This window comes from Dromaius novaehollandiae, chromosome 3, assembly GCF_036370855.1.
Source record: "Dromaius novaehollandiae isolate bDroNov1 chromosome 3, bDroNov1.hap1, whole genome shotgun sequence".
Lineage (NCBI taxonomy): Eukaryota > Metazoa > Chordata > Aves > Casuariiformes > Dromaiidae > Dromaius > Dromaius novaehollandiae.
The window spans coordinates 65,564,026-65,575,071 of NC_088100.1; the positions used below are offsets into that span (position 1 = coordinate 65,564,026).

The 11,046-nt window shown below is 41.7% G+C and overlaps 1 protein-coding gene across 1 annotated transcript in view; it reads right to left on the reverse strand.

Annotated features, from left to right (window-relative positions):
• Positions 1 to 10,757, reverse strand: part of TXLNB (taxilin beta) — a 37,115-nt gene extending 26,358 nt beyond the window's left edge. Inside the window, exons 1-3 of the mRNA XM_026120215.2 lie at positions 10,643 to 10,757; positions 4,030 to 4,497; positions 2,048 to 2,139 (exon numbers count right to left, since the gene is read on the reverse strand). Of these exons, the coding sequence (XP_025976000.2) occupies positions 2,048 to 2,139; positions 4,030 to 4,483 (546 nt within the window). The 5' untranslated portion in view covers positions 4,484 to 4,497; positions 10,643 to 10,757. The remainder of the gene's footprint in view (positions 1 to 2,047; positions 2,140 to 4,029; positions 4,498 to 10,642) is intronic.
• Between the last annotated feature and the right edge of the window lie 289 nt (positions 10,758 to 11,046).

Below are 11,046 nucleotides of genomic sequence, written 5' to 3' on the forward strand. Positions count from 1 at the left end.
CTGTACATAAAACCAATTATAAAGTCAGTGTTCTGCTCACGCATTTTTCAGTACTGCACAAACTGCCAAAATGCTGCAGTCTTTTCATTTGTAAGATTTGTACAAATTATGGCCATATAACCCTTTAACTGCTTAGAAGAAAGTCCTTAATCTCAAAATATCCCATCTTAAAAAGTGTGGAAAGAACAGAGAAGGGGAGTCAGGTAGCTGGCATGGCTATAGGGATAATATTATGGTTGTAGGGGCTTTGACTGTTCTTTTCACTATGTTTTGGTTTCTCTCATGATTAGTTTCAGTTCTCTATTTTCAGATTTTCTACTGCCCAACATTTTATACTAAACCTTGTATTATTTTTCTTCTCATGAAATTACTGATATGCATTTTAAATCAACAGACTCAAATACAGAGTTATTTAAAACTTGCAGAAGGAAAAAGTAAGAGTGGCAGCCATCCTTAACAGCTGTGGAGTGTCAGACTAATTTCTGAAAGCAGAGATTCCACTCATCTCCTCTCTGTGTTGGCTTGATAGTATAGAACCCCTTCATATCTCCATTTTTCTCAACCTGCTTAAGGAAGCAAACAATGAAGGAACTCTGAAAGCCTGAGGCAGACCCATTTACAAATTACATGGTATTAATTTCTATTGTTTCCCTCTCTACTTGAGAATAGTTTAAAGCACAAACTTGACCTGCTATCTTCTCCTGTATCAAAGGCTTTGATGATATTATTGTAATTCTTACCTCTACAGCATTTTTCTTCTAACATGTTTTTTTTCTGAAAACATGGGCAATGGCTGCAGTGCTCAGAGTCGGGAAGGATGAATGACACAAGTACTGATTTTGGGTTCTCTGGCATTCTTGAGTGTTGTGCATTAGAAAATGCTACTGAAAAGCTGCATCTATCCTGTGTTTATTAGCTGTCTATACATGCTAACTATGCCTGAGTGTTGGCTTGAATGCTGTGCTCAAGCTTGTTGCATCCACATTGCCTGCAGAGAAGTCTGCAGCCACCTCCCTTTGAGGTACCAGCACCTTCTGAGCCAGTGGATTTACTCCAGACAAGAGTCAGTGTGGGCCAGGATGAAGAAGGTTTGGATGATCGAGGGTTTCACCTTTGCTGGGAGCTCACTGTACAGGTGAGATCTTAGATTGCAATAATAGGATCCAATTCTCCACTGCTTAATTTTATGAAATAATGTATGTGTACAGTGTGAAACACTATTGAAGACTTTGCATTACCTGCTTGATTTTGCTGTTGAGAAAGATGTGTGATGCAAGGAAAAGGAGAATCATGCTTTTTTGAAAAGATATGAATAGAGAAAAGGCTTTCTGTGTGTACTTTATTTAACTTAGCTAACCAGGTATCTTACTTAAAATAACCACTGTTTAAAAGGTTATTGACCTATTGCAATACCTGTTACATGAAGAACTGGGACTATATGAACACCAGTGAATGCACTGGGGATACATGAGTTGAGAATTTGGTGTAAAATAATCATGGATAATCTGTTGATGAAAGCAGTTTGTATGACAGGAGAAACACATGGATCTTGAAGAAAGGAGAGATATTTAGAGGATTAGAGTAAAATATTCTGCTCCCTGAAAAATGAAATTATACTCAGAGTATTAAAGACATATAAACTTATGAAAAATATATTAAGAATAATGGTGAATAAACATTTAATAAAGAGGGGTTTTTTTGTTATGGCTATAGTTTCTCAACTGATTGATGAATCCATGCCCTCAGTTATGCTCCATTATCCCAGAAGTATTTACATAGGTTTATCTTGAACTACAGATATATTGCCTCACCAGCTTTCCAAGTTCACCTTCCAGATTTAATCCAAAGTCAAGCCTGTCTTCCTTACTTTTTACTTTTTTGTCCTTCTCATCCATAATTCATTATTTAACCCTCAGAATTAATTGGGGATACACTTTACAGGACAGACTCTACCACTAAATGAAGTCTGACCATGCTGCACAGCATATGTTTTTTACACCTTTCTGTATAGACAGTTTGCCCAGAAAAGAACCGATGCTATACTAACCAACTCAGCATACTTCTTAAATAACAGGTCCAGCTTCTCCTCTGGCGTATTCAGCTTGTTCAAGCTTTGCATCAGTAGAGTGGCTTCCTTCCCTTAAAAAAAGAAGCAGACACTTAATGGTAGAGGCAGTTTGTAGCTGATGTTGCTATGGATTTTTGGTGTCTTTCTCCCCACAAGGAAAAATGTGCTTGAGTTTTCTTCTATTCCAGAACATAGTTAGGTGCTATCTTCTAGCTATGAGGGTGGATTCTTAAAGGTGCTAATGGTACATAGACATCTAATGCCACTGAAAAGCATTGGCTTTGTCCCACATTATGTGCTTTTCATTTAACATTTTTGTAACATGACTGGGTCACGCACGTGGTATATTTGACTGGTATATGACAGGAAGGGCCTCAACCCAAAGACTCAAAAGTCTGATCTCTTTGCAGGCACAAACTAAAGCTGGTGTACTCAGCTCCTGTGCTGCTCAACCCGTATAAGATGTAAAGAGGAATAAGTTAGGTATGGAGACTATGGTGAGGATGGAAACAACCAGATAGCAGTGGGTATTGCTAACCAAGTCCAGGATACATTATAGTGGTGTAAATCAGTTCCCTGACTTGGTGAAGAGATTCTGGACACCAGAGACAATACATTAGCAGCTACCTTGACATACATAGCTAAATCACTGTGTAGCCACTGTTGTCCTGCTTCTAGGTTGATATTTTTGGTATTAATTTCAGTCCTGAGTGCAAACTGGAGCTTGAACACTACTTGTTCTTGGACTCCACAAGGTCCCTGGCATCCCTGGAGATGAGGATAGCTGTGGTGAAATGGGCTTGACCGCGCTTTTCCAAATAGCTGCCTTTCCTGAAGAGCTGTGAGGGTCAATTTGCTTTCTTCTTTCTAGTGCATTCCAGGGGTACTGCTTATGGAGAAAATACTCTATCTCAGACTAAGTTCTCCCTACACCACCAGTATAAAAAATTCAAGACAGCTAAAATAAAGCCCATGAGTGCAAACTTGTTGCACAGCTGGAAAACCATGCTTCGGTAATGTTTTCACTCATCTTGCAGAAGTACCAATAACTGCATCAAAGTCTAGCCAACTGAAACTGAGGAATTTTCTTTCTCCTCAACATTCAAGGAACTTAGAACAAAACTGCTATGTCCTATGTTTAGTGTCTTGTCTGGAAGAATGCCCTGCGATAGCTTTTCTGCAGGCGTAGTCTGTTCTTGGATTTGAGTTCTCATGCAAATGAGATGCTTGAAGACTGATAGGAGTTAAAGGTAAGAAGGTAAATAAATTACACGTAGCTAGACTGGGATGTGACGATATTGCTCTCTAGTGGCTGCCAAACAGAAAGGACAAACTTTACAAAAACTCGTAAACACTTCTTTCTAGCTCAATTAATGGAGTCCTGCTGTGGCCAAGGGGACCAGTTTCTATGCTTAGAAAGAACAAGCATATGGGCTGTGATGAGTCCAGAGGTTTCCTGGATGAAAAATAACCTGGGCATGACAGAGAATTTATTCTGTAGCTTCCTTCTTGGCCATTCCACACAGTAGCACCATTAGCTCAGTTATGACCGGTGAAAAGTCATACTTGAGGAGGCAGGGTAGAAAAAATATACTCACCCATAAACAAGATACCAGATTTTCCTTAGTCGAAGAAGCAACTTCCTTGTCACATCTTTGGCTAACTATTTTGTGTAGCCCAGTATAATACAAGAATCATGTGATATAACACAATCTTAAGCTTTCATGTTTTTAAAAAGACTAATATCTGATATAGCCTACATGAATTTTTTGGGTAAAAGTGCTGAAAAAAAATTATTAGAGAAAAGTTGTAACAATCACAATGCTTTTCATTGGTATCTAGGAAGTTCCTATTATCCATGACAGGTTTAACGTGGAAAACAGCAAGGATCAGAGTGGTTTTATTTCTGTTCTAAGCAATGACTCACAGAAGGGCTGCAGTGCTGCTACATAAATACTTGCCTAGTCCTTTCAGGATTTTCTTCTCCAGCTTTTGCTCCTTGCTGCCACTGGGCTCTTTTGCTCTTGAAGCATCTCCAGGAGCTGTCTTTTCTTTCTCACTCTCCTCATTTGCATCTTCGTATTCTGCATCCTCATTACTGGCCGATTCTCCCTTCTCAGGCTTGTCAGTTCGTTTAGCAGTGCTTTCCTTTTCCATCAGACTAGCAGCGGACCCATAGGTTTTAATAATGTCCTCCAGCTGCCGGCTCAGCTCCTCCGAGATGTCGCAAACTGTTGCTTCAGGCCAGGCGCTCAGCTGGCCCTTGGGAGATGGAGCAGGTGGCTTGGAGCTGGAGGCAGGTTTCTCCCTGTTTGGCTCCTCAAGGCCACTCTGCTCAGGTGAGGTGGACGCGCTGTCTGTAGGAGCGAGGAGCTGCTGCTCGGAGCAGTGATCATGCGACTGGTCGTTCTCCATGCTTGGCGTAGTACCTAACAGCAAATAAATGTAGGGTTAATTTAAACACATGAAATCGGTCATCTAACCATTCGCAAAGCTTGTCTAGCACATGGGTGGATTTTGTGGGGAATTTAAGGACGACAGCTTATCACTTGGCTCTGGCTTGATGAATATGTCACACTTAAACGAACAACCAAGATGATTAATCTTCAGGCAGAAAAGCAAACTTCATACCTTCCAAGAGCTAAAGCCTGCACAAAACCAGTATTTAAAATCCAAAGCTCTTATTCTTGTTGCCAGTGATACACAAAATGACACCAGACATTTATACCATTTCTCTCCCTGAACACACTATTTGCCAGGTGTTTACTTTTCTCAATTTATTTATCCGGGATGCTGGCTATTGACATGGGCAGCTTCACTTTACATTTGCATTATTTTCATTTTCTGTTTCTCACCTGTTGGCACATTTTGAATCAATAAGCCCCTAAAAGGACTATTTGAAATCAAAAACAGTGAATTAAAAATTGTGCCATGCTTATGAAGAGCCCAGCATGGTGCTTGATCTGTGAATAGCCTGGCTTGGTACTGTCACAATAACAGCAAAGAACAGCTTACAATAATATAAACAATATATACCACTCTTCTCTTGTACTTAACGCATACTGCTGACAGCTTGTTTGGCAAAATACAAAATACAGGAAAAATCACAGCGTTGTAAAACCAACCAGGTGTAACATGGTTGATATTTTGTGGTGTTTTCCAGTGTGAGTTTCACGTAATTTGTTAGCAGTTTGTAATGGGAAGTTTGCATTTTCCTGTTCTTTTGAAGAGCTACGCTCAGTCAGGTGGATCGAGAGCCTTGGATGTGCCTGAGTTATTCTGAAGCTGCTCTAACTCCCCCAGGATACAGTGAGAAGCAAGTCGGTGTGAGCTTCCCAGGCACGTGCTTCGCAGAGGCTGGGTCCTGCAAGGCATGGGGTAGCGGACCAGCATCTTTGATCGTGAGCAGTTTGAAATCTCAGGTTGGAGAATGAGGAGCTCAGAGTACAGGCTGAGCTGCCTTTACCGCTGCATTGCCCTCCAGCCATAGTGCAGAGGAGCAGTGTACATACTAGTCCATACTGCTGCTTGACTACAGACTTGATACTATTTATAGCCATGAGCCCTTTCTTTCTCTGTCTCAGGCTGATTTTTGTTTATCCCTTGAAGTCTATGATTTATAATAGTGCCAATCAGGTATCTGGTGAGGAATAAAGAGAAGAAGAAGATTGCTTTGTCACTTCTTTTCCAGTTTGTAAGGTGGTTGCTTCCTTACCTTTGAAAAGACAATTTGCTTTGAAAACAAGGAGCTAACTGAGTAACATTTTGTTCCCTGTTGAGCTGACAGTAATGTATATTTTCCATGGCATCTAAATTGCTGCAGTTTTCAAAATCATAAACTCACTTGGCCAAAGGCAGTGTATAATGAGAGAGATGCAATTTATTGCAATACGTGACTCAGTGTATATTATCAAACTCTTGGCAGTCAAAGTGATATTTGGAATTGCAGTGATGGCCATTACTAAGGCCACATATCTCAAGATTTCATTGTCTAGCTATTTGGTTGTGCCTACTGATAAGATAGTTGGACATCTGTGTTTTATCATCTCTATCAGCTATTAATTGTGGGCCCGTAATTGAAAGCTTTGAGTGTGGCTAAGGATGTGCCTGTTGCCTGTAGGATGTTAGGTATAAAACCATGCCCTCGCGGTCCTTCAATAGGTAAAACTCACCAACATTAATAGCTTGTCCAGGTAGTTGGAGCTTGTTTCATGGATGCTGTCAGATGGATGGATTTGATTCTTTATTTCCTGCTTTTGGCACAGTCATTATACTACTGCAAAGTGAACTTAAAATTCTGTCAGTATGACTTGATGTCATAGTGAGTCTAATTCCTATTGAAAAAAAATTAGACCCAACATGTGCAATTTAGGTAAATAATTCCAGTTAGCATGAATGTTAAACCACAGTTTGTGATCCTGGTTTAACTAGAATTAATTGATTGCAATTCAAATTTAGTGTCATTATTGCAAATGCTAAACTAGAAGCTCCACAAAATACGTGTTTATTTCTGACATGTTCAGACTAGTATTTACAATTGTATTCATTAATTTGAGCTAATTGGCAATTGTTTATCAATCAAGCAGAAAAGCCAGGATCACTAGGTCTTGTCTAGACAAACTCAGTGTCCATTTCAGAACAAAAGTTTCATAAAGTATATCCCTATTAAGAAATAGTCATTTTTGTAATATATTCATCACAGAAGGCAAACTGGATCACTGAATGCTCTATTTACATATATGAATTTCTCTTCTGCCTATCTCCCCATCATATTTGTAACAAGGCACAAGTCGACATGGTTCTTGCTGCCAGAGCCTGAAGTGCTTTCCAATTCTAGGAGTTCAGCTGCTTAAGTGAAGGAGTTTAGCTGGCAGAATCCAAAGCCAGTGCCTTCGCTGCTAAGAGCTGTTGTGAAGAAAACTAGAAGCAAGGGCCTGCCCCTCCTTCCCCTTGGAGCTGCTTTTCAGCTTCATCGTTGGCCCCATCCATCACAGCTGGCAGAGGCGACGTCTGCCCACAGCCTTGGACCTCCTTGACTCTGGCCCTGAGCCGGACCCACCAACTCGGCTTCCCAGCTTGCCCTCGGAGCTGCCTCATCGCTGCAGATGTGCTGGGTGATTGCCAGGCTGTGCCTGACCCTGATCACTCTCTGTAAACACCATCTGACCGTGACTTGTTGTTCCACGTCCTGCCTCCTTGTCAGTGAGGCTGCTGGTCCTGCCGGCTGTGTTATCCTGCTTGGCTTCCATCTCCCTGTCCCTTGCAGAGCAGCTGGCCCTTGCTGCACCCGGACACTTTGCCTTGACTTCCTTCCCAAGTTCTAATGGTATCATTCATGCATCAGCACAGGCTGGTTAAAATTTTCCTGCTAAGTGAATCACTAAGTCTGCACCTACAAACACAAAATACAGCAGTCTCTAAATCAGTGATGAATATTGATTCATATATCAACTGTGTCTCAGTAATAAATGAAACATGCTGGTGAATTAAAGAGGAACTAGGTGTTTTGAATCAAGGACACAAGTTGTCTGAAAGTTGGCCTATGAGGAAATATTCTCTAGTATAATCTATATCATTCCCGACTGGAAAGGGATTGTTTATAATCAGTCTCTGAAACCATGGCAATTTACACCTGCTGATGCTTAGGCCAACAGTCTGGAGTGGTAAGTAGAGGTGAGCCACAGAAAATACGCAAAGTGATGAACCTTTAACTCAAGGGTGCTCACAGCTTGGATGTGAAGTATTACACAGACGAGTAAATATTTTAATATTTTACTCTATTCTCTTTTAGTCTATATTTCAATCAGAGATCTGATTACTACTTTCAGTATAAACACGTCTGTTAATGCTTCTGCATCTTATTTTGTGTAACAGCTTTCAAAATGTAAGAGGATTTATATTTATGTAGACAGAGCAGCTATTGTCTGCTGAAAACAACCCACTTACAGCCTTTGATATTGGAAAATTTTACTGCAATTGGCCCCAGTCCTCTCCTTGCTCCAGCCTGTTTAACCTTGACGTATATCAGGAATTCTTTCTTATCAGCCCGTAAAAGACTTACGGTGCTAAACTCAGCAAGCCCCAAAGTGCTTACATTAAATGCTGTCTTAGATACAGTATTGTCTGAAAATTAGGTGACTGAGCACAGCAGGGGAATTCCTTGGTTTCTTGACTTCCAACGGACTGAGAGGAGGATGACCAAGCTCAATTTCGACCGTCTGCCTCTAGACTTCTGTGACTCCTGCTACTCTTGTCTCCAGGCTTCTAAATGTCCAACAGGGCCTTAGTCTATTTTATGCAGTGAGGCGGGGGAATGACCAGTTAGCTGACTGAGCTTGAGTCTTGGATCTTGCCAACTCTTTTCCTACTGTGCTCACAAATCCTGGACCTGTTCAATGGCCGTCAGATCAGTATCTTTCTTGGCCCTGTTTTTTGGATGGAAGCTTGATCCCAGACAGTTCTAGCTGCTGCCTACAGATATTCACTCTAGATGGTTAATAAGGTTTCATTTTCATCAGAAAATAGAGTTAATACTATGACAATGTGTTGTTCCTACATCACCCATGGCATTTTGAGTTTTAGCCCTCTCTGCTTAAGATACAGCTAGACTGAATTTCAAGCCCAGATCCCAGGTGTGTGTTCCACCCTGATTCCCAGCATTATTTTAAAACTCTAAGACTGTCCTGTCACCAACAAAGTTAGAACAAAGCAGGCTATTATGCTGGACTCTAATGTGCAGTGGGGACAGAACCACAAGTCACTGCAGAAAGGTGGTTTGGGAGTTGCTATGAACTGCGTTTCAGCTCTGGCTACCATGGCCCAGAAAAGACCCAGGGCCTGGCTAGAGAAATGTTCGTCCTCTCTTCCACATGCCAGAGGTGGGAAACACCTCTGACAGCAAGAGGGTGCTACTGCCTCCCCATGATGGGCCAGTGCTGGCTTGGGGAGAGCAGCCTCTCCATTCACCTCCTATCACTGTTAAAATACTTAGCTTAAACCAGGAGAGCAGTGGAGCACCTTGGGACACAGGCAAGCTCCAGTCTCTGATGGGAAGTTGCAGACACGCCTCTGAGGGTGATGCCTGTCTGCAGGAGCATGCCTGGCCATGTCTGCCATCTCGCAGTCAGACTGATGCTTGGGGACAACAGCAGTGAGCAGATCTGCCCACGGGGTCAGAAGACACCAAAATGGGCTAAGCACATGGTGTAGCCAGAGCTGCAGTCAGAGGCAAGAGAAGAGGCTAAGTAGGGTCTGGTAACATATTGAGTTTGTTTGGCTCTGACCATATCCCTTAACATTTCACATTAATGGCACATTTTGCATTCACTGTGCTTTGAAGTCAGCCAGTACTTCTAAAGTAAAAGGTCAGTCAGCAAGAGCCAGAGCCTGATTTAGCAGAGCTGCAACAGCCATTCCTCTGCTGCTGGAAAAAGTCACGCATGCAGTGCACCGTGTCAGCCAGCCTCTTGCACTGCAAGAGTGGACACTGCTGCCGTCACAGGAGACACTGTCCTAGCACAAACAGAACACAAAATAAGTGTTCTCTTCTTAGCTCAGTTTTGTATATTGTCACAGAGTTTTGTTTATCTTTTTTAAAAAGAAAGCTTCCACTTCCTTCTCACAGGAATTTCTTTATCCTTTCCTTCTTGCAGCTTGAACTTCTAGAGGGTTTACAAACTTGTCTATATTTAGTTCTTGCCTCCCCGTGTATCCAGCAGAAGGACACATGGCACCTGCTCTGCAGCCAGAAGTTATTTTAAGCACTTCTAAAATGGGTAATGGTATTTAGCACTTTATGCTCAAAATTCATATACACACACACACGCACACACAAATTCTCTAAAACAAAGTGTTCCACATAATTAGACCAGACAGCATATGCTGATAAAATCTAAAGCATTACCTTAACATTACACCAGACCAAACTACAGAAAAACTTCAAAGCAGCAAATATTAAATTCAGGAATGGCCTATACTAGTGTAGCTCCAATTACCCTTCAGAAAAATGCATGTGCCTTGTTACAACCTAGACACTGTCCTATATATTACTTCAGAAAGCATTGATAAAATCAGCTTTATTAATTACATGTCACACTTGAATAGCTTTAGAATTCATGTACAACTTTCTAGTAAAAAAACAAAACAAAACAAAACAAACAAACAAAAAAAAACGAAGACAGATTTGGAGGCTCCATGGCATATTTTCATACAGGCATGGAAATAACCCAGATTCAGAGACTTTCTGATGTCACTTGCCTCATGTCTCATGTGGCTTCTGAGTCTTGACCATTTATTGCTGTAGAAAAACAACCATGGCCCCTATTCTCACATAAAGGCAAGCTCTACCAAAGTCAGCTTAAATGTTTGTAATCACTCTTTAGAGAAGCATTTCTCACTTTCACCAATGGCCTTAGATACTTGCCTGTTTTCTTCATACATGCCACAGGCTACTTAGGCTTTTAAGGCTATTCCTAGAAAACATGGGCTGACAATCCCAAAGGGAAGCACTTAGATTAAAGCCATTGTGCCATGCCAACAAGCAGTGACAGCAAGGAAGCTGTTCATCAGACTTACCAGAGCAAGGAGAAGAGCTGAGTGGAGAAAAAAAGTCAGGCAGAAAGCTCAGACAAGGGCACAACAGCAACAGGACACTTGTACTATAATCCGGCTGCCGAGAGAAGAGGGACAGGAAAACCAAGTGAGGGGGGAAGGACGGGATGACACAGCAGGAGAAAAACACTCTAGAGACTGAATGCTAGCTTTGCAGGGGACTGGCTCTGATAGGCGAGCAGAGAGGCTGCCTGCTAGCTGGCAGTGTGACCCAGCTGTGTTGGCTATTCCCTTCTCTGACAGAGATAGGACAAGTGATTAGAGATTCAGGCCCTTAGAAAGAGAAAATAAAGGAAGGATCCATATGCAGCTGCTCTCATCGAAAGGTATGTCTTAATCCTTCAAGGACCTGATGGACTGTGCTGTGT